Source organism: Barbus barbus (genome assembly GCF_936440315.1).
Source record: "Barbus barbus genome assembly, chromosome: 48".
Lineage (NCBI taxonomy): Eukaryota > Metazoa > Chordata > Actinopteri > Cypriniformes > Cyprinidae > Barbus > Barbus barbus.
The window spans coordinates 20,400,826-20,425,224 of NC_136726.1; the positions used below are offsets into that span (position 1 = coordinate 20,400,826).

A 24,399-nucleotide genomic window follows, 5' to 3' on the forward strand; every position below is an offset into this window, starting at 1 on the left:
TGGCATGAACTGCATTAAAACTTCATATATTTCATACATTATGATCTATGACTGGTCACCATATATTTTTGGCTTTTCACAATTTATTCTTTTATTTTTGCCTCCACCTGTTCATTATAAATGGTCCTGCTGTTGTGTGAAAAATACATTTCTGACAAGGTCCTCTCAAAGTTATGAACAAACGTTATTCCAGTAACATTAATAGCATTTAAAATTGAGAAGAAAACCTTAAAATGTTAGCACAAGAACTTACATTGTAACATTACGTTAAACATCATGGAATGTTTTTCTGAAAAGTTTTAGCTGGACATTTGGCAAGGGCCAGTTTATCAGTGGTGCCCTGGGCACAGCCTGGTTTAAAACCCCCCTGAAATCACAGACGTGGGTCCCCCTCACGGTCCGGGGAAGCAGTATTTCAGCTGTGCCCTCCCTCTGGTCTGGTGCCCGGTAAGCTCATGCGTTAATACAGCCCTGGATTTGTCTATAATTTTTTTAAATGTTACTATACTTGTTCCAGAATGTTCAGAAAATATTCAAAAGTAATGTTCACATGACATTTGCGAAATGATTATTTTTTAAAAAGCCTGGACATTTTCAGAGAAAATTCAGAAATAGTATTTTCATATTAGCAAAATGTTCTTAGAACATATTTTTTCTTTGCTGGAAGTCTCTCAATTAATAGGAGCTAACAAAAACGGCATGCGTGGATAATAAATGTGTTAGAACTGGATCGTTTTTGCTCAAAATAGTAAAAAAAACAATTATTGTGGGGAATGTTACTATATGATTCACTGAAGCAGGCTTGCTGCCGAAACGTCTGAATGTCGATTGCTCAGATGAAAAATTTTAATAAATTAAGAAGATACACCAACCGAGTGCGGATCCCTTACTTTGAAAACTCAAAATAGTTTATAAATAATAATATGCATAGATTATAGAATTTCATAATTATCATTATATAGGCCTAATACATAATGGGCCTAATATATAATAGGCCTAATATTAATTAACAGTATATAGGCCTATATACATATACAGTATATACATACAATATAAATATATATACACACATGTATGTATGTAATTATGAAATATATCATATATGATTGTACGACTGCTGAAACTATCTGCATGCAAACACATTTTCAATCTGGAGATGTGGAGTCTTTGGGTTTGTTGCTGTGGTTATTTTTAGATCTCAGTGAATGGACTAATCTGTTCGCTCTGTTCCTAAAAAAGTATGTTGTGAAATGATAACATAAACCATATCCTTTAACCCACATTTGGACGCCGCTGAACAGAATCTCGAGGAAACATTTTTCCCTGGTTCTTTTGAGAGGTCAGTGATTGGGCATTTGCTCTGAAGACTAATCTGGCATATGATTTAGCATTAAACGAATAAATACTGTGATAACTGATTTTATGCCTGCTTCGCCTAATAAAAAAAAACAAAAACACTTATATCTTCAGTCAGGCACACACAGTTCATCATTTTTCCATCAAAATAAAATTATTCATATGTTTAGATGTTCATCTCATCCCTCGCTTTTGTCCTTCTCCTCATGAGAAGGAAATTTATGCTGGATTCTCCTCTTATTCCTGGTGGGATAAACCAATCCCACACTTCAGCAGGTGGTGGAGCAGAACATGTTGAGACATGTATAAAAACACAAAAACACACTCATAAAATGATGCTTCATTTGATTCCCTCATCCACAACCAGACTACTAGATAAGATAAGTGACATTAGATAGAGATAATCTATTATGTTATATAGGCTACATTAACATGCATTTTAAGGGAACTTCTTTGGTGTTACTGTGTCTTTAAGAAATCTGCTCCCGCCTTTTGCTCAAAGTTCCACGCTGAGTGTCAACACGAAACATGTGCGAGAAACACGGAAGTAAACTTCTTATACTTAACACATGTAAACGCATCACATAAACATGACATTTTGCTTCTGTAAATTATAGTTTTATAGAAAGCGCGAGACCGGATATTGTCTTAAACGTTACAGACAAGCCACGTCCATCAAGAATCAACGTTACGCGTCCAAACTCCAGCATTGTAAGTGTTTATCGCCGAGTAAAGTGATCTTTCAGTCCGTTTTTTACTTGTTAACATGATATATAACTTATTATTCTGTATTAAGGTTCAGTGAAGTATTTCCCCAGCACTCGTAAACGTTGTTACACACTTTAGTTTCAGCCACAACGGAATGAAAGTATGGTGCCTTTACAGTGATTTACCATGGTATCTGTACTTACCTCTAAAATAGCGTAGATAATGCAGTTATTGTTACTAAATAAGTTGGCATTACCCACCACTAATCATTAAGTAGTCATTCAATTAAAATTTGACAAAAAAAAAACTAAAGGCAGTAATATATACTAGATACTAACTATATTTATTTAAATATGCAGTAATATGCTTTGCTGTCATTTAATTATGCATACACACACTTATATACAGTATACTTATGCATATGTAGATAATTAAATGGCAAAAAATTGTTTGCATTATTTTATTAGAAATATTAGAATTTTTGGTAACACTTAAGAAAAGGTAACACTTGTTAACTATTAACTACGACTTTTCCCTCAATAAATTATTAATTTGCTGCTTATTAATAGTTAGTAAGGTAGTTGTTAAGTTTAGGTATTGGGTAGTATTAGGGATGTAGAATAAGGTGTTAATTAGCACTAATACATGGCTAATATTCTGGTAATATGCATGCTAATAAGCAACTAATATATGTAACTGTAAAATTAAGTGTTACCGAATTTTGTTATATTATATATTTATATTATTTCTATATATTTAGTTTTTTTTATGTATATTTAGTTATATTTAAATCTTATTTAATATTTATTTTAATAATTCATTATACCGGTCATTTATATATATATATATATATATATATACATATAAAATTGTGTTTAATATTAATTAATAGATTTTCAAAAAGGTAATTATGCATTGACAAAACATATTTATTTATTATTTTTCAGTAGTGGTGATGCTCATGTGCTGATCAGTTTTACTCACTGTGCAGTTCATTGTTACGTTTTTATTGATCGTGAGCTTTTCCAATTAACACCTTTCTTTCTCTCTGAATGATGTTTTGTTTCTTCAGTGCAGGGGCTTGTCTGAACATGACCACCCAGTCTAGAGATGTGACCCCACCGCGGTGATGGAAAGATGAAGACGGAGGTGCCAGATTCATCTCTCCTTCATTTTTCTCACTATATGTTGTTTGTGGGAGGGGCTGGGGAAAAGAAAAAAAGGAATAGATGGAGAGAGGGGAGAATAAACAGGCAGAGGAGAAAGTGTGGCTGGCCACATCTGATAGAGAAAGAGAAGAAGGATGTATTGATGGTTTTTCAGCTGAAAGAGGAGCGATGATGGGGACGGAAGTGGGTCTGGTTTTACCAGGTTTCTTTGGGAACTTACAGTTGGAGGAAAGCCCACCATTAGGACTCTCTCTTTCCTCGGACACCTGGGCTCCGTCCATCCTGTCGTCCTCTTCCTCCTCTCTGCCCTGTCTCTCTCCTCTTCCTCCGTTGGTGGGGCTAGATGGCGTGCTGGCAGAGGGCCGGCTGGTTTTGGACGTGTATCGGGGTGGAGGAGAGGTTCTGCCTGTGTTCTGGGAGCGTGTTCAGGAGCGGATGAGAGGCCTGCAGTACCTCAGACTGGGATCAGAGGACGAGGGGGCGCTAGAGAGAGCGCTGAGTGTCCTGCCTCGACTCACACAACTGCGCTCTCTGACTATCAGAGGTACACAAACACACACTAACATTCACAAACATATACACATACATTGAGAGTTAGAGATTTTCTATCTATCTGTCTTGCCGATAGTCGACTGATAGTCGAATCATATGTTTGGGGGCGGGGGGCAAAATATAGAGTCAAGTCAGACATTCGACAGTCATTACTGACGTTAACGCACAGAGAAAATGTGTATCAGACGCCTCGCAGATACAAACAGGGTAAATAATGTTTTAACGTCAGCAAAACCCTAAGAATTCACAACATTATTTACAATAGTGCTCTCATTATAACGTTATATGACAGTTATTAATGTTCTGCATTTCTGTTTTAAGCTGCGTGCGCTGAAGATGACCAGTAGAATGAAGCATTTGATAGCAGGTTTTTAATCTATTTATCTCATATAGAATATGCTTCATTATTTATACAACATAACGTTAATATTATGACTTATAGGCTATCTGCACAAAATCCCCTGAAGGCACATGAACGTGTCTGCGTGGCTCTGAATGAACTCTAGTGGACGCGTTCTTCACACAACAACATGCAGAAACACGGCAACTAGACTCTAAAAATTCACAGCGTTTTATTATAATCGTGTTCTCATCATAATGTTATGCAGTCCCAGTCATAGTTATTAATATTTTGCATTGTTGTTTGTACTGCTCGTGCTGAAGAGATAGGCTATTCACCATAGTAGGCCTACTACAATGAAGCGCTTTACTGCATTGTAACTCAAACCGAATGCATCTTATACGATATATATATATAAACCGGCTGAAATGTTTTGAAATCACTTGTACCCTAACTGTACCTTGTACACCTGTCTGTCTGTATCTGTCTCTTTCTGTCTGTCTATCTGTCTGTCCGTCCATCCCTATCTGTCTGTCTGTCTGTCTGTCCGTCTGTCCCTGTCTGTCTGTCTGTCCGTCCGTCCGTCCGTCCGTCCGTCTGTCCCTGTCTGTCTGTCTGTCTGTCCGTCTGTCCGTCTGTCCGTCCATCCGTCCGTCCCTGTCTGTCTATCCCTATCTGTCTGTCCGTCCATCCGTCCCTGTCTGTCTGTCTATCCCTATCTGTCTGTCTGTCCGTCCCTGTCTGTCTGTCTGTCCGTCCCTATCTGTCTGTCTGTCTGTCTGTCTATCCTTATCTGTCTGTCCGTCTGTCCGTCCGTCCCTATCTGTCTGTCTGTCTGTCTGTCTGTCCATCCGTCCGTCCCTGTCTGTCTGTTTGTCTATCCCTATCTGTCTGTCCGTCTGTCTGTCCCCATCTGTCTGTCTGTCCGTCTGTCCGTCCGTCCCTATCTGTCTGTCTGTCCGTCTGTCTATCCCTATCTGTCTGTCCGTCTGTCCGTCCCTATCTGTCTGTCTGTCCGTCCGTCCGTCCCTATCTGTCTGTCTGTCTGTCCGTCTGTCCGTCCCTATCTGTCTGTCTGTCCGTCCGTCCGTCCCTATCTGTCTGTCTGTCTGTCCGTCTGTCCGTCCCTATCTGTCCGTCTGTCCGTCCCTGTCTGTCTGTCTGTCTGTCCGTCTGTCCGTCTGTCCGTCCCTGTCTGTCTGTCTGTCCGTCCGTCCCTATCTGTCTGTCTGTCCGTCTGTCCGTCCCTGTCTGTCTGTCTGTCTGTCTGTCTGTCTGTCTGTCTGTCCGTCCGTCCCTAGATGTCTGTCTGTCTGTCCGTCCGTCTGTATCTGTCTGTCTGTCTGTCTGGCCCCATCTGTCTGTCTGTTCGTCCGTCCGTCTGTCCGTCCATCCCTAGATGTCTGTCTATCTTAATATCTTAATATGATAATATTAATCTGACAATATTGATTAATATGATAATAATGATAACTAATGAATAATAATAATATTAGTCTATCTAACCTTTTTCATGAGTTTATATTGTCTCTCTATTTTGTTTCTGTCTCAAGGACACCGTTTCTATGACCCTCAGAGTGACCCTCTCCCCGGTCTGCTCTCCTCTCTCCCTGAGTCCGTCTCCTCTCTGTCTCTCCTCGTTCACCTTGATCTCTCCTTCAACCGTCTCTCCTCTCTTCCTCCCTGTCTCCTGTCTCTCTCTCATCTCTCGGATCTCCTGCTGTGTCATAATCGGCTGACGGGTCTGCCGGAGGATCTGGGAGCGCTTGCGTCCCTGCGGCGGGTGAGTCTGCTTGGGAACAGGCTGGTGGATCTGCCACGGGGTGTGGGCCTCCTCTGCAGGCTGGAGGAGCTGGACGTGTCCTTCAACCAGCTGGAGCGACTTCCAGATGAACTCGGCCAACTACGGGACTTACAAAAACTAGAGCTGTCAAATAACAGGCTCAGATCGCTGCCGGAGACTCTGGGTGAGGAACACAAACACACACACAAACGTTTGTTTTTGTGAAAAGTGGTGACATCCCATAGGCGTACTGATTTTTATACTGTACAAACTGTATTTTCTATCGTCCTACACCTAAACCTACCCCTTACAGGAAACTTTGTGCATTTTTACTTTCTCAAAAAAAAAAAAATTCTGTATGATTTATAAGCGTTTTGAAAAATTAGGACATGGGGCAATGTCCTCATAAATAACCTTCTCCTTGTAATACCCATGTCATTATACAAATTTATGTCCTCATTTGCCACAAATCGTGCGCGCACACACACACACACACACACACACACACAGAAACTTGTTGGTTTTTCATGTTCATGGGGACTTTCGATCAATATAATTTTTTTTATCTGGTAAATCTGTATTTTCTGTCTCCTAACCCTCAAAAAAAAACTTTCTGCATTTTTACATTAAAAAACCCAACATAATTTATTATGATTTATAAGCTGTTTTTCCTTTTCCTTCATTACCAAAAATTTTTTTCCCATAAGGTAAAAAAATTCAGGTTTTAAAATATAGGTTTTAACTGGACATATGATAAACTTTATTTGTTTTATATAAAACAAATGATAAATAATACAGACTAACCATTTGTTTACTTAGTTGTTTCATTCCTTGTTAAGATCTAAACCTATTTTCTTGGCAAGAATTGTAAAAATAAATAATAATTAAAAATAGGTAAATAAACATATTGTTAATCATTTTAACAGTATTTAATATTTAATAGCATATAAGGGAATTTTCATGGCAAGAAGAATACATAAAGTAAATTAATTAATAAACATTTTTGATCATAATATTTCATAATTATTTTTATATATATTCATAAATGCCACAGCCATATCACCCTGTATCCCAAGACTGGTTGCGCACTGAAGCTAAGCAGGGTTGAGCCTGATCAGTACCTGGATAGGAGACGTCCGGTGAAAACTAGGTTGCTGTTGGAAGAGGTGTTAGTGAGACCAGCAGGGGGTGCTCACCCTGCGGTCTGTGTGGGTCCTAACACCCCAGTACAGTGACGGGGACACTATACTGTCAACAAGCACCGTCTTTCGAATGAGATGTTAAACCGTGGTCCTGACTCTCTGTGGTCATTAAAAATCCCGTGAAGAGTAGGGGTGTAACCCTGGTGTCCTGGCCAAATTCTGTACACTGGCCTTTGTCAATCATGGCCTCCTAATAATCCCCATTAATTGAATTGGCTCCATCATTCTCTCCTCCACTTGTAGCTGGTGTGTGGTGAGCGTACTGGCTGCCGTCGCATCATCCAAGTGGATGCCGCACACTGGTGGTGGTTGAGGAGAGACCCCCCACATGATTGTAAAGCGCTTTGGGTGTACAGCAATACACAATAAAGCGCTATATAAATGCCTCATTCATTCATTCATAAACAAGGTAGATAAAGGATAAACAAACAAGATAAAAATATTTTATATGCAAAAAATAAATTATAGACTTAGAATAAAACAAAATATTTATTTAATGTACAGTATGAATTGTTTTTCGTAATGAGGATGTTCCTAGATGTCTGCAAATGGAGGTTTTGGCAGATTTAGGTCATTTCTGGAGACAATTTTATCCTCTTTACTATAGCTCAAAAAAAAAAAAACCCACTCAAACACTTTTACATTTGTGGTGTAAATGTCAGTGTGTCCTGATGAATCCCAAACAACACCAAATGACCGTGTGCTGCCTTACATGATACTATCTTGGTGTCAAAAATTGTTTTATGCTATGCCAACTACTGTTTCTAAATGAGATTTCATCTTTTTAATGGAAAGTCTGTGACATGGATGTTGAACTGATGGCTCATTCTCTCTGTCAGGGTCTCTCCGCTCTCTGAGGCAGCTAATAATCCAGAGTAATGATCTGAGGAGTGTTCCTGAATGTTTGCGCGCCCTCCCGCTGCTCAACAAACTGGACTTGAGGAACAACCCGCTGGATCGACCGCCGACACCCCCACTGATCGCCCATGTCACCCCAGGTCACTGTCACTGTTACATTATGAAATGCTTATCAAACAAACATGACCTTTGACAAGCATATGACTATTATGACAGACTAGACAGATAAGCATATATGACTATTATGCTTTTATTACATAATGTATTCTGGATGAGATTTTTTTTTTGCATTGGTGGATGATAAAACCTAAACAAACTAAGCCTGTTTGATTCCATTAACACTGTTTGTGTTTTATAGTTCTGGAAGAATCTGAGATCCCGGAGCTGCACCTCGGATTTCATCAACACAGGTGAACTGAGCTTACCTTCATTTATCATTCAAACGTTTTTTAATGTTTTTGAAAGATGTCGAAGGCTGCATTTATTTGCTCAGAAATTCAGTAAAAACAACACTAATATTGTGAAATATTATAACAATTTTCTTTTGTAGTATATTGTAAAACGTAATTTATATCTGTGATGCAAAGCTGTATGTTCAGCATCATTACTGTTGGCATCAGTGTCACATGATCCTTCAGAAATCATTATAATATGCAGATTTGCTGCTCAAGAAACATATGCTTCAGATTTTTCTGGAAACCATGATAATTGTTTTCAGGATACTTTGATGAAATCTTTTGTAACTTTATAAGCATCTTTACTGTCACTTTTGATCAATTTAATGTGTCCTTGCTGAATAAAAGTATTAATTACTGCTACATACTACTTAAAAAAATAGTATTATAAAAAATAGTATGCAGTATACATTCAATAATGCTAGTTCCAAACTCTTCTCTGTCCATCAGTTTTCAAGTATCACCTGCTGGCTGTCACGTGTTCCTTCCTGGGGGGGCGGAGCTCTTGTTTCCACGGAGATGTGTAAATGCAGTCACACAACTCCAGTGGGCGGAGAGGAGACCAGACAGAAAGTGGGTGTGGCTAGAGGAGCATGACATCCTGTTGAGTCGACGGCTGGAGCTCCGCCCACACGGAGCCACATTTGAGAAGGTTATCATTTTTGTTTATCAAGCTGTTTTAATTAAGTTTTACCATGATTGAAACAGTGATAGAGCAATTGCATGAGGCATGATTTGTTCATTCATGTTTATTTCGTGTGAAAATTAGTAGTAAAGAATAAGGGATGACCGCCATTTGAACTGAGCCATTTATACGGCAAAACAGCATTATTGTCTGAATTTCCTGAACAAAAATGTAATGATTTGTTCAGTACACATGCGTACTGAACTGAAAGGCCCGTACTGAAAATTTTCCTGTACCGTCACACTCCTTATTAGGGATGGGATGATACACCTACCTCCCGATTCGATACTATCACGATACTTGGGTGCCGATACGATATGTATTACGATTTTTTTTTTTTTTTTTTTTAAGAATTTAGATTCTACAAGTATAGCGATTCGATATTACTATTTTTTTGCTTTTAACTCTAGACCATGAGAAAAAGTTGAATGATACACTTAATATAAAGACTGTCACAATTAAAAAAACACACATTTTATCAGTTACTATTGCGATTCGATATTACAATTTATTGTGATTTTTGTTTGCTTATTAAAGACTAGACAATGGAAAATAGTTGATTATAAGCTTAAAAGAGACCGTATATGATGGGTCATATTAACAAAAACAATGCATTACATCTTTTTAAACTTTTATTTTAGGAGCATACACATACACAGTGTATATTTAAAGTACCTTGAACCATGAAACTTTAAAGTACCAAACCCCTGAACTTGCACATGAATATAATAGTCAAATGTTCAACAAAATGAGCAGTAGCTATGTTACTTTGCATACCGTTTCAGTCATGTTTAGTCATGTTTTCCCGGCAGCTGGGATTCAAAACATGAAGGTGCAGAAAGAATTCTGGAAGAGGTTTGATCCTCTGCCTCCATCATGGTTTTGCTTTCTCGCGCCGGCTTTAAACGTATATGACGTCATCTGCGCATGCAGAACGATCGTTGTACAGCATCAAAGCACTTTGATGTCAGACGCTGATGGTCTGCGCGGCGCTGCTTCAAGTCCAACACACACATAAATTTCGCCCTCTGTTGGAATTACAAAGGGCTAACTTCTCCCCACCACCTCTTAGAAAAAATAAAATAATGAAATAAAAATCGATTTTGAGGTAAACCAATCGATTTTTAAATCTGTTTTAAAAAGAATCGCGATAGTTAGGTGAATCGATTTTTTTCTCCCACCCCTACTCTTTATATATATATAATGTATTATAATCAATAATGCATTATAATCAATACATAATAATAAAAATGATAATAAAAATTATAATGTTTAGAGTGAAAAAAGCTTAAAGGGGTAATGCTACAAGCACTTTTACAAGTAGTTTGAACTGAAATGTGTGTTGTGTACACAACCACCCTATAATGATAAAAATCCACCCAGTGTTTTTTTTTTTTTTTAAATCTACAAAAATCTTTACCCCTTTCACAAATCGAGCCGTCTGTCCGTGTGACATGACACGGACGAAGGCCCTCCCACAATAGTTTGATTGACAGTAGGGTTGTAACGGTATGAGATTTTCACGGTATGATAATCGTGTACCTTCAATACCGCGTCATACCGGTATATCGTTACAACCCTAATTGACAGTAGCGTTTTAGCACAGACTGCACTGGTGTCTTATCTCAGACCTGCCCTGAGTGAGCTGTCATCAGTTGTTTCACCGCCGGAGCAGATGTAGACAAGCATGACTCCTAAGCGATTGAGGTGTTTTGTTGTTGGATGTAATAATGAACATAGCAGTCGTCATTTACTCTCGACATCGGAGCGGCTGAAGAGGATTACATTTGTTTTTGAAGGGAATGCGCCCTCGATCTACCTAAATGCGTCTATGTTCGCACGAATCATTCGTGATCCAACTTCACCTCCAGAAAAAGTGACTACAAGGTTTTTTAAATGAAACATTGCAAATTGTATTTACTAATAATGTGCTAATTAGCAAGTTTCACGATGAATGCGGCTGAAGTAAACAATCCCCCAGAGAGCGGCTCGGAAGAGAGGGGCGGAGTCAGCAGAGCTCATTAACATTTAAAGGAGAATGACACAATACGGCTTGCTCTGACAAGAGTTGTTTTTGACACGGTAAAAAATTTGTTATTTACACTACCAATGAGAAATTTTAACCAAACTACGTTACAGACTTTTCATTAAGACCCTAAAGAATAATATCAACTTGTGGAAAATGGGCATTTTTTTGACCCCTTTAAAGTAAAATAAAGCTCAATTTTTATAATGTATAAATAATACAGTTGATAACTTCATAACATAAATAATAATTACTGTATTTTTTTGTAATAATTATAATAATATGTTTTCCTGTGACACTCTTTTAGCCGGTAGAGGTGTGTATTCCGTATCACAAAGCACGGAAAGGTGATGTTGCGGTTCGCAGGTTTGATGGTCGGTCTTGGACGACACTACTCACCCTGACCAGAAGGGGAAGTGAGAAACACAGCTGCAGGCCAGGGGGACGCCCAGCGCGGGTGAGCCAATCAGATCCCTCTCTGCCCAAACCTTTAAGCCATCCTGAGAGCTTTAATGCACACATATATATTATCATCTGTGTGTTTGCAGTTGGCCTGCTGCAGTGTGTCGCAATTCTCGTGGTTTGTGGCCGTCTCTCGTCCTTTCCTGGACAGTTGCTCTGTGTCTCCAGACGGGGCGCTGCTGGTGTCGCAATTTGACCCGGGGATTAAACTTACTTTCCCTCCAGAGTGCACAATAGAGACACGTACAGTCACAATGCAGGTCTGTACATGAATGTAATACTCCGTTTGTGTCATTAATCTCTACTAATATAATCTACAGATTCTATTGTGCTTTTTTAATGTTTTGATAGTGATACAATATGATAATTACTTAGAATTCTACAACATTCTACCTAACTACAGAATTCTACCTAAAGCTCTAATTTATTTAATGAAATTAATGTTATGTTGAAATGCACAGTAGAATGTATGAATAACTTTAATAATTTTAAAACCTATATTGTTATAAAGTGATTTTTTAGTGTCATTGATATACCATTATAGTTTTTGTTAATATAGCTTTTGTAAGTTTTTAGTTTTTTTTAGATTAAAATAAGTTTTTATATTTAATTTTATTTCATTTTTTTTTTAGTGCTGTCAAACGTCATTAATCGTGATTAATTGCATCCAAAATAAACGTTTTTCTTGACATAATATACAGTACAGTATGTGTGTACTGTGTATATTTATGTGTATATAAATATACACACATACAGTATATATTTTGAAATTATTTACATGTAAATACATTTATATTATATATAAATATATTTAATATATAAACATAACACATTTATTTTTAAATATATACATACATAATAAACCTGTGAACTTTTATTAAACTTATTTTGGATGCGATTAATTGTTTGACAGCCCTTTTTTTTATTTCAAGTAATCCATTTTTTATGGTTTTGGTGAACTATTATAACCCTGGTTTGAAGTGGAAAAATGACCCCTACTTCTAATAATGAACTTCTGATTAGACTGATGCTAAAAACTGAAGTAATTTTATTAAAAAAAAAACACTAAATATTAGCCGATACTGTTACAATAACAAATAGTTCAACTTTCTGTGTTTATGTATTCTGTTCTATTTCTATTCTGATTCGGTTTTTAACCTTAGGTCCTGCAGGTGGCGCTGTCTGAGGTGCAGGACCTAACCGGAGACCCTCATGCAAGTGCCAGCCCACTGTTGTGCCTCTCTCAAACTCCCAGCATGCACTTCCTTCAGCCAATCAGAGTGCAGATTCCTCTTCCACCTGGAGTGACTGGTATTGCATCACATTCACGCTTCACTTCTTTCCAGGAAACGGTTTAATTGTTAAACCGAGCAGATCGTAAGCTTATTAGAGTCTCGTTCATGCCTGAGAGATTTAAGTTCACAGACATTAATGCCGTTTAAAACAAATGAGGAATGTGATGTCTACAATGATGTCTTTATCTTCAACACTGTTTATGCATTTAAAACCCAAGAAACTTCTTTTTGTCAGATGTTGAACTTGGTTATTTTTATGTAATGCAAGGATTCCCAAACTTTTTTGTCAGCTGAACTTACAAATAAATTACAAAAACCCAGAGATTTTAAGTTAATTTTCAATAATTTAAAGGCACATTTGCATGTTCTCTGATGTTGATTAATGTTATTAATCAACATAATAATACTATTTCCATCCCACTCATTGATGTGAGCATAAGTATTGGGACAATTGAGTATAAGGCAAATATAAAAGATTAAAAGCTATTATTTAGTTGCAGATCCCTTGCGCACAATCACAGCAGTGAGTCTGTGACCCATAGACATCACCAGACTCTTGGTCTCATCCTTTGAAATGCTTTTCCCAGCCTTTAATGCAGCCAATTCCAATTGTTGCTTGTTTGGGGAGTTTCTGCCTTTACTCTCCTCTCCAGCTGTTGAAATTCATGTTCAATCAGATTTAAATCTGGAGATTGACTTGGGCAGTCTAAGACTTTCCATTTCTTTGCCCTTATAAATTCATTGACTGAACTGGCAGTGTGTTTTGGGTCATTGTCCTTATGCAATATGAAGCACTTCCCAATGAATCTGCTGCCATTTTCTTGAATATTGGTAGGCAAGATGGTTTTGTACCCTTCCAGATTCATTCTGCTACTGTCATCATACATTAAGTCATCAGTAAAGTTGAGAGGGCCTGTTCCAGAGACAGCCATGCATGCCCATGCCATGACACCACCTCCACCATGCTTTACAGATGAGGCTGTATGCTTAGGATCATTTGCAGTTCCCTTTTTTCTCCACATTTTTGCTTTCCCATCACTTAGATAAAGGTTCATCTTTGTCTCATCGGCCCATAAACACAGTTCCAAAACTCTTCTGGCTCACCTTTGTGCTTTTTTGCAAACTCTAATCTTGCCTTTCTATGTTTGGTGCTGGTCAGAGGTTTGCATCTTGCTGTGTAGCATCTTTAATTCTGTGTCAAAGTCTCCTGAGGACAGTAAATTGTCAGAGCATCACCCCAGCTTTCTGGAAGTTGTTGGTGATTTTACAGACACGTCTTTTAGGATTCATTTTCACAGCTTTTATGATTTGTCTGTCATCAACTACTGTTGTTTTCTCAGCCGATCAGGTCGTTTTTGGTTGCTGGTGTCGCTGGTGGTATCCAAACTCTTGATTTCTCCATGCCCTTTGTTTTTGCTCGAGCTCTAACTGACTTCCTCTTTTCTTTTAGCATCCAAATTGCTTGCTTTTCTCTCAAAGTCAGCTGCCTCGTCTTCATCCTGGTTTGTGTGTGTCATCATCGAATGCAAGATTCAGAATGCAGAAGTAATGGATATAACTGATACGACACATTCCCTGCTTTTAATATCTGAAGAATTAATGCAACAGGACACAGCTGATCTCTTAGAAAGTCCTGTGAGGCAACTGCTCCAATACTTATGCTCTCATCAGAGAGAGGGACGAAACTCTAAAAGTGCTGAACTTCTTAGCTGGTAAAACATCTATGTGTTGAATCACCCAATAATAAAATGTGACATGCTGTAGTTTTGTCTCATATTCATCTTTTAATCATATTTGTAAATACCTTCACTCCACAGCCAACAGAGCAATTTTGTCTTTACTGTTCCAGTACTTTTGGAGGGCACTGTATATTAACATCTCAAAAAATGTGCTTTAGGGTTTCGTGACCCTTTAAATCAGTCTGGAAAGCATTTCGGAGGGCACTTAAACCTGGTCTTTTCACGATCAGATGGCTAAACAGGCCCTAAAAATAAAAGGTCAAGTCACGGGATACAGTGTCATTTGATGTTAAAGTGCAGTTTTCAAAACTAGAATGATTAGTATGTAGTGTGCTATGCTAATTGCTGCCTCTATAATGTAACAAACAAAACAGTGTGTATTGCAGATGCATGTTTTAGGTTTGTGCATGTGTGTGTGTTTAGGACACATGGTGGACATGTCCCATTTGCACCTAATGCACGGTGACCCCATGGCCCACACCTGGACCGACATCACCGCTCAGGTGTCGCTTTACGTCACGCAAATCTACGCCGTTTTCTCCATCACACATTTTTCATGGTGAGCATCTATAAACACACACACAAACATAAAGTGAACCCATTCAGTCTGTCATATATTAGTGCTTTTAATCGATTAAAAAAAATTAACAATTAATTAATTACATATTTTATCTGAAATTAATCGCTATTAATCCCACCTAACATTTTAAATATACTTATATTGCAATAATTTCGCATTATTCAAATTAAAGTAGAAACATCAAAGTCAGTATATTGTTAATATTTGTGTAATGCCATCTATTTGTGTGACTGAAGGTGAGTATCACTGCTATTACTCTATGAGCTGCCACTCGGATCTGACATGCATCGTATTTTCTCACAACTCTTTTGCTGCGTCCTCCAGAGGTCACGTTTGTAGGCTGCATACGTCATCAAGGATGTATTAGTTAAGAAAATAACCGTAATAAAATTAACTGTTATTCCTTGTAAGGTGTAAAATATTGCCCCGATGACGCATGCAGTCTTCTAATGCGACCTCCGGAGGACGCAGACTCCCGAATGAGATGCAGCTTTTTTATATATGTGACCCTGGACCACAAAACCACTCGTAAGTGTATCTTTTCATCTGAAAGCTGAATAAATAATCTTTCCATTGATGTATGGTTTGTTAGGATAGAACAATATTTGTCCGAGATACAACTATTTGAACATCTGGAATATGAGGGTGGAAAAAAATCTAAATATTGAGAAAATCACCTTTAAAGCTGTTCAAGTTTATTTGTATAGCACTTTTTACGATACAAATCGTTGCAAAGCAGCTCTACAGGAAATTAAGTTTCCACAATATATTTATATATTGCAGAACCTTAATATATTTAACTTATGGCAAAATTTGGTAATTTGGTATGTTGTCTGAGCGTTGGCATCCTCTGCGGTCCTCTGAGGGGTTGGCATCATCTTTTCTCAGGTGTTCGGTCATTTCAGATCTTTTAAGGGTTGGATCCAGACTGAAGCTTCTGTAATTCCTAGTTACCACAGGATGTTAATCCCGTGACAGAAACAGAGAAACAAATAGAGACATAATTAGCGTAGCTGCTGTTCCATCTAAGCAAAAATGATTTGTTCAACCCAAGCTAAAGAATAATAATAATGTACATTTGATCAGATATAACTGCAGTATAAGATGCATTATGTGAATGCTTGGCTAAAGAGATGTGTCTTTAATCTAGATTTAAACAGAGAGAGTGTGTCTGAACCCCGAATGTTATCAGGAAGGCTATTCCAGAGTTTGGGAGCCAAATATGAAAAAGCTCTACCTCCTTTAGTGGACTTTGCTATCCTAGGTACTACCAAAAGTCCAGAGTTTTGCGACCTTAGGGAGCGGGTTGGATTGTAGCGTAATAGAAGACAAGTTAGGTACGCAGGAGCTAAACAATTTAGGGCCTTATAGGCAAAGTAATAATAGTTTGTAAATGATACGGAACTTAATAGGTAGCCAGTGCAGAGACTGTAAAATTGGGGTAATATGATCATATATTCTTGACCTGGCATATTTTCTTGACCTGGAAATATGACAGTTGCTGTCTAATATAACACCCAGATTTTTGACTTTAGAGGACGTAACAGTGCATCCGTCTAGTTGTAAATTGTAATCCAAGAGATTCTTTGTACTGTTTTTTGGTCCAATAAGTAATATCTCTGTCTTATCTGAATTTAATAGGAGGAAATTATTGGTCATCCAATCTTTTACATTTTTTACACAATCTATTAGCTTAGTTGTTTGAGAAGTTTCATCTGGTCTTGTTGAGATATATAGTTGAGTATCATCAGCATAACAATGCAAACTAATCCTGTATTTTCTAATAATATTACCAAGGGGCAACATGTATATTGACAATAGCAGAGGACCTAGGACAGATCCTTGTGGTACTCCATACTTTACTGGTGATAATTGAGATGACTCCCCATTTAAATGAACAAAGTGGTAGTGATCGGACAGGTAGGATCTAAACCATCTTAAAGCCTGCCCTTGAATACCAGTATAGTTTTGTAATCGATGTGAGTGTGTCATGGTCTATAGTGTCGAACGCAGCACTAAGATCAAGTAATACTAGCAATGAGATGCAGCCTTGGTCTGAAGCAAGAAGCAAGTCATTTGTAATTTTAACAAGTGCAGTTTCTGTGCTATGGTGAGGCCTGAAACCTGACTGAAATTCTTCATAGAGAACACAACTTTTTCAAAAATTTTAGACATAAACGGAAGATTTGAAATGGGTCTGTAATTTGCCAGTTCATTAGAATCTAGTTGTGGTTTCTTAATAAGAAGCTTAATAACCGCCAGCTTGAATGGTTTTGGGACGTGACCTAAATATAACGATGAGTTAATAATATTGAGAAGCGGTTCTTCTGCTACAGGTAACAACTCTTTCAGTAGTTTAGTGGGTACAGGATCTATTAAACATGTTGTTGGTTTAGATGCAATGATAAGTTTATTTAGCTCTTCCTGTCCTATAGTTGTAAAGCACTGCAGTTTTTCTTTGGGTGTGATGAGTGAAGCTGAAATACTAGACGCAGTAGAATCTACATTTGATATTGTATTTCTGATGTTGTCTGTTTTATCAGTAAAGAAATTCATAAAGTCATTACTATTAAACTGTGAGGGAATATTTAGATCGGGTGGCGTCTGTTTATTTGTTAATCTAGCCACTGTGCTAAATAAGAACCTTGGATTCTATAGACAGCTTTTAGAGCCTGTCTATAGCTGGACATACTGTTTTTCCACGCAATTCTAAAAACTTTTTAATTAGTTTTTCTCCATTTGCGCTCAAGATTACGAGTTTCTTTCTTGAGAGAATGGGTATAACTGTTGTACCATGGCGCAGTACGTTTTTCGCTAACCTTTTTCAATTTGAGGGGGGCAACAGCTTCTAATGTATTAGAGAAGATAGTGCCCATGTTGCTAGTCATTTCATCTAGTTCATGTGTATTTATGGGTACACAGAGCAGTTGAGATAAATTAGGCAGGTTATTTGTGAATCTGTCTTTGGTGGCTGGAACAATAGTTCTGCCCGGACGATAACGAGGACGGTAGCGTCCTGGAGATGTTGTCCGACAGGAGCTCCGCTCCGACTCTGCTGGGGTTCAGGCCATCAGCACGAAAAAGCCTAGGACGCTCCCAGAAAAGATTCCAATTATTAACAAAGAGCAGTTTCTGTTCTTTACACCATGACAATAACCATTCGTTTAAAGCAAAAAGTCTACTGAACCTTTCGTGTCCTCGTAGATACGTGGGAAGCGGTCCTGACGCGATGATCGTCGTCGCAGGCGATGTGCTAAAGTTAAAGTTTAAAGTTGTCCAAATGAAGTTCTTAACAATGCATATTACTAATCAAAAATGAAGTTTTGATACATTTATGGTAATAAATTTACAAAATATGTTCATGAAACATGATCTTAATATCCTAATGATTTTTGGCATAAACAAAATTGATAATTTTGACCCATACAATGTATTTTTGGCTATTGCTACAAATATACCCCAGCGACTTAAGACTGGTTTTGTGGTCCAGGGTCACATATTATTGCGGTTTAATATGAAATGATATACAGCGTGCCCGTGTTCTAAAAAATAATGTGTGTGTGTGTGTGTGTTCAGGTACTGGTTGTGGTACACCACTCACAGGTGTGTTAGTGGGGTCGTCAGGAACATGTATCACCGCTTGAAACAGTTCCGGGTTCGATTTCTGGCGCTACAGAGAAAAAACGACCCAGAGCAGGTTCTGCTGCAGTGCTTGCCATCGGACAAGGTGAGAGTATCAGATCATGTGAGGGCTTTCGTTGCTATGTTGTTTTCAAGGTGCTCTGGGGGAAAAAAAAGTCAAAAAAGTTCAGCCTTAAGTCTCTTTGCTTACAAGGTGTTTAAACTCTTACAGGAAGTCATAGTTATAGGCTATGTACATTGAAGTAGAATACATATTTTTCCTTTAAAATGACATAATATACCTATATCAGTCATGGTTCTCGTCTCCCTTTAGGCTGAATGCAGGTTGGTGTCTCTGTCGGAGCAGTATGAAGGTCCTCAGCCGTCTGAGTTGTGCGTCCTGCTGGAGGGAGAGCAGTTTTTTGCCGGTTTTGAGAGAGGCATTGACATCAACGCAGGTAGACACACACACACACACACATAAAACAGAAAACACTACAGCCTACTATCAAACATATTAAAATCACAATAATAGCTCAAGTTTATTTAGCGGATTGTAATTGGAATGTGTTTTTTCAGACCGTCCGGACTGTAAAGATGGCAGACTCTCATTCACCTTTTACTCTCACCTGAAGAACATTAAAGAGGTGCATGTGTGCCCGACCCACCCACAGCAGGGCACAGTGAGAGGACAGGTGAGACAGGACTTGGGGTCATTCAGGGGTCATAGTTGAATCAGCCCAGTATTTCAAGTCAAATGTAATGTAATAAGATGTGTGTTCTTCTAGGTGTCATTTTACCGTGGTGAAGTGCCCAGTGATCTTCCAGAGGAAGTGGTGAGTAAAAGAAAAGGTCATGACAACCAGTGGATGGCGACGCTTCCTCTCCGGATTCCTGTGAGTGCTCTTGAAGATCTACTGTACAACATTATGACTCTGTCCCAAAGCATACAATGCTATATTGTGTTTTATAAGATATCTCTCTTGATCCAAAGTATAATACCCAGCTAAAATACATACTTTAAAATATATTTACAAATTATTTTAATTTAATAATTAAATATTCGGCACTGATAGCCTTGTGGTTGGTGCGTCGACATATAGTGTAACTGCGTTTAAGAGCTGCGGATGATGCGGTTATTTTAAAGGGTTAGTTCACCCAATAATAATTTTTTTTTTTATTTATTTAAAATTTTTCTTATAGCACATTTCATACACAATGGTAATTCAAAGTGCTTTACATAAAAGGAAGTAAAATAGTCATTAAAAAAATTTAAATAATCACAACAATAAAAATAAGGAATTTAAAAAAAAATTATAGTAATTATAATAATAAAAACAAGGAATTACATTTTTTTTTTTTAAACAGTTAAGAATAGAAAAGGATTATACATCAAATACAGTGCAGTCAGTTTGGACATAGCACAGTGCTCATTCAATAAATGCACAGCTAAACAGATGAGTTTTGAGTCTGGAAACCAGATTTAAAATTGTCCAGATATCCATTTGAGTTTAAGTAGTTAACACCTGCAGTTTTCAGGGAGTTTGGAAAAGTCCCAGAAAGAAGTGAGGTGTTCACTACTTCTAAGAGATCTGCTCCTAAACAGTTAAGCACACTTTTGATAAAAGATGTGGGAAGTGTGTCAAGATAGCAGGTTGACGATTTAAGGTGCTGTAGTATTTCTTCCAAAATTTTGCAAACATGAAAAATGGGTGGGTTGTGTATCAGATCCAGATGAAAATACCTGTAAATAAAAGCTGAAATGTTAATATCTCATCTCATATTCATCTTTTGATGTGAAAGTTAACCCAAATGTTTTCAGTCTATATATATATATATATACTGAAACACATACGTGTGTGTATGTCTCAGTATTTTTTATATTATTAAATTGCATTTTTATATATATCAGTATAATTCATATTATATTATTATAATATAAATGTATATTTTGAAATATTATATAAGCATAAGAAAGTATGTTTGTATTATGTACTTAAATATATTTTATTAAGCACTGTATACAACTAAAGAAAATGGTTCCAATTAAAATGCACAAATTAAAGTGCTTATTAGCAGACTGCTAATGTATTAGAATCATCCATGAGCGATTGTCAAGATTCTTGTGTACAAGTTGTGTGGGACATCTGCTATAATTGACTATTAACTAATGTTTAAAATTAGACACTTATTAGGTTCCCTTTTGGTTAGGATGCTGCCTATGTAGACAGTGAGGCCTCTCCCACCTTTTTTGAACATAGCTCATAAAAAATATTTCAAGTTTGAATCACATATTTTCATTTGTGCAGAATTTGGGTCTATAATGCAACCTCTGACAGATGAATGAGTATTGTTTTATCATGTACACACAGAACGCAGACTGTGATGGGAGCACCTCCGGCGAGCTGAACCTGGGCGATCCGGAGAGCGGCTACCTGACACAGACCAACCTGCTGTCCATCTCCTTACGCATCAACCAAGAGTGGCAGAACATCGGCATCAACCTGGGCATCAGCTACGACCAGCTGGAGCGCATCCGGATCCAACACAGGTGGGCATCAGATCAGAGCCAACAGATGGCGCTGTTAATCAGTCTTTAATACAGGACTGATTTACTCCAGATTTTACAGTGCATGTGATCTCCAGATCCCCTTAACAATTTCTGTGGCATTCAATGATGCAATCATTTCAGATTTCAATAGGGCAGTAATAACAGATTAGACATAAATTGTACTTTACGTTTTCCCACCAAAATAGGTTCACATTCATTTTTCACTTGTAATATTTGAATATTAATTAGACTGGACAGTCCAGGAATTATCAAGCCAGAGCAGTATGACCTCATTAATATTCATGAGCTTTTAATATCTTAAGTTCAGTTTTTCTATCACAGATGTGTTTGTGCTGGTGTAAAATCACTCATAATCATTAGAGAGAGAGAGAAGCAGTGTGAAAATGAGTGATGGAGGACAGCAGTGGTTTTATGAGGGGAACGTGAGGGTTTTGTGTTGATGGCTCAGCCATCTGGGACACTGCAGGAGACGGTACACACTCACACGCATGCATGCACGCTCAGTTTGTCAAGCCCTCCACGTCCTGTTCTGTAGTCTGTCTTTAATGTCTCTCGATTCAAGTTAAATTTTAAATGACATATTTTTATTATGGAACATAGCAGTTAAATTGAAATAAATTATGAAAAAATAAGTTGAAAAATGTTAAAATGCTGAAATATTTTTATTAAATAAAAATACAAAGAAATGCCAGTCACAAAATAAGGCACAAAATGCATTTATTTCTTATCATTTTTCATTTCAAGGCATATTTAATGCCATATTTTATGTCAGTTTTCATTATAAATGAATAATTTTATGCTTTATTTACACGCTTTATTAACTTAGTTTTAATTTTATTTAATTTTATTTTTAAGACACTATCCCCTAATTCTCATTACTCTAATAATGCCAGAAGATTCTCTTTTACTGCTCCCTTTATTTTTTAATTGGAATAATAGTAATAATAATAAAAACAACAATAACGATAATAATAATTGTGTGTGTGTGTGTGTGTGTGTGTGTTAGTTTAACATATATATTATTTTGTAGTGCTGCCAAACGATTAATCGCGATTAATCACATCCAAAATAAGTTTTTGTTTACATAGTATATGTCTGTGCACTGTGTATATTTATGTATATATAAATACACACAAAATTTTTATATTTGTATATTAAATATATTTATATATAGTATAAATTATATAAATATGTACATGTAAATACATGTAAATATTTTCAAAATATATACTGTATGTGTGTGTCTTTTATATATACATAATAAATATACACAGTACACAAACATATATTACATAAACAAAAACTTTTATTTTGGATGCGATTAATCGCGATTAATTGTTTCGCAGCACTATTATTTTGTGTGTGTGTATATATGTGTGTGTGTGTATATATGTATATGTGTGTGTGTATCTTATTTTAGTATTTTTGAGATACCATTAATTTTTATTAATATTTTGTTTTAGGTTATATTTTCATATTTTCCATTTTCTTTCTCGTTTTAGTTAAAAGTTTTAATAATTGTGTTTTTGTTGTTAATTATTTTTTAAATATGTCTATAATTTATAGTATTTTATTTAATCTTAGTTTTAGTTATTTCAATACATCAAAATGATAAATGTTTTCTTGAAATATTAAAAATGAGAAACTATCTGAAAGATTTTTAATACTTTATTTCATTTTGTTATCATTTATTTATTTTAAATAAAAAAAAAATTGTTTTGTTTTTAATGATAATGACCTTGATGCAGGGTTTTTTTTCTTTCGGATTACATCAATAAAATGTAAGAGTTGGAGGTGTTAAGAAATCAATGCAAAAACGTGTTATTTAGACTCGTGTTTAATTTTAGTTTTACTTATTTATTGCAACATTTCATTATATATTTAATTATTTATTATAAATAAATATATAAATTATTATAGTATTATATTATTTATTCATTACTTTTGTTATATAATCATTATTGATCATTATCATTATAATCATATTATTTTTAATTTTATAATTTTGTTCATTATATATCTTTATACTTTAATTGACAAAATTCAGACAGATCATTTTAGTTACAGTAATAGTAGCAGTAGTAGTTATAGTAATAAAAATGAAATCTCCTTGTGTTTGTTTTGTCAGGGACTTTGGGGAGCAGGTATTGGCGATGCTCTTTCATTGGGCGAGAGGGCAGCAGGGGGCGGGGCCAGGGGCGGTGCAGCGGCTGATGAAAGCGCTGGTGGACAGTGGTAGGCGGGACTTGGCGGAGGAAGTAGAGGACATAGTGACTCTGGGGAAGAGGAAGTATGAAGAATCACTGAAGAGAGTTGGACTGGAGATAGCAGCCAGTTCTGCAGACCCTCAGTCCAGCTGACACTTACTCACATTGGGCTGCCAACATCATGACATATAAACTCCCACCAGCAGCACTGCAGAGCAACACAGTGACACACACAGACATAGAGTACAGCGTCTCGTCTCACAGGACAGTCACTGGGTCTCAGAGCAGCTGTCTGTCTGAATGATGTCTTCATTAGATGTCTCTCTCTCTCCAGCTCACAGTGTCCAGCAGATGTATTTTATTTGTACTGAGACACAATGCTGAATATTTACTCTGTGCCAAATGAGCCATCCGTATTTGTTACATGTTCTTAGTGTTTTAACCAAGAAACAATCAAAAATATTTTTTATGTATGTGGGTGAATCCCACACAGCCTCTCAAAAAAGGTCATATTTCACACTTAAAAAAAAAAAGAAAAAAAGTGATTAATTTAACGTTAACTTATATTCAATAAATAGTTATAAATTTTGCATTTATATTCAATAAATAGTTATACATTTTGCATAAAGAAAATGAAGCTAATTTGGGACAAGCACATTTTATTCCCTTTCTCATTTCTGTAATGCTTCCAGAGGTTCCTCTTTTTTATTATTATTTTTTTTTATTAAAGGCTGTGTGTGTGTGTGTGTGTGTGTGTGTGTGTGTGTGTGTGTGTGTGAATGTGTATAT

General features: G+C 36.8%; 1 protein-coding gene across 1 annotated transcript; it reads left to right on the forward strand.

The window, feature by feature from the left end:
- The first annotated feature begins 1,850 nt into the window (after positions 1–1,850).
- Positions 1,851–24,236, forward strand: pidd1 (p53-induced death domain protein 1). The gene is made up of 16 exons (XM_079411706.1): positions 1,851–2,067; positions 3,137–3,777; positions 5,679–6,092; positions 7,950–8,108; positions 8,327–8,378; positions 8,874–9,075; positions 11,442–11,591; positions 11,683–11,856; positions 12,760–12,907; positions 15,054–15,189; positions 18,787–18,937; positions 19,166–19,289; positions 19,411–19,526; positions 19,620–19,727; positions 21,204–21,382; positions 23,532–24,236. The coding sequence occupies exons 2-16, from the start codon at positions 3,294–3,296 to the stop codon at positions 23,761–23,763; spliced, it is 2,829 nt and encodes a 942-aa protein (XP_079267832.1). The 5' UTR covers positions 1,851–2,067; positions 3,137–3,293; the 3' UTR covers positions 23,764–24,236.
- The last annotated feature ends 163 nt before the right edge of the window (positions 24,237–24,399 follow it).

Excerpts from the sequence above, each read along its gene's own strand:
- pidd1 (XM_079411706.1), top strand. The coding sequence starts at position 3,294 with ATGGAGAGAGGGGAGAATAAACAGGCAGAGGAGAAAGTGTGGCTGGCC. Across the intron at positions 18,938-19,165 it reads AGTGCTTGCCATCGGACAAG|GCTGAATGCAGGTTGGTGTC; the intron begins GTGAGAGTATCA and ends GTCTCCCTTTAG. Across the intron at positions 19,728-21,203 it reads CGCTTCCTCTCCGGATTCCT|AACGCAGACTGTGATGGGAG; the intron begins GTGAGTGCTCTT and ends ATGTACACACAG.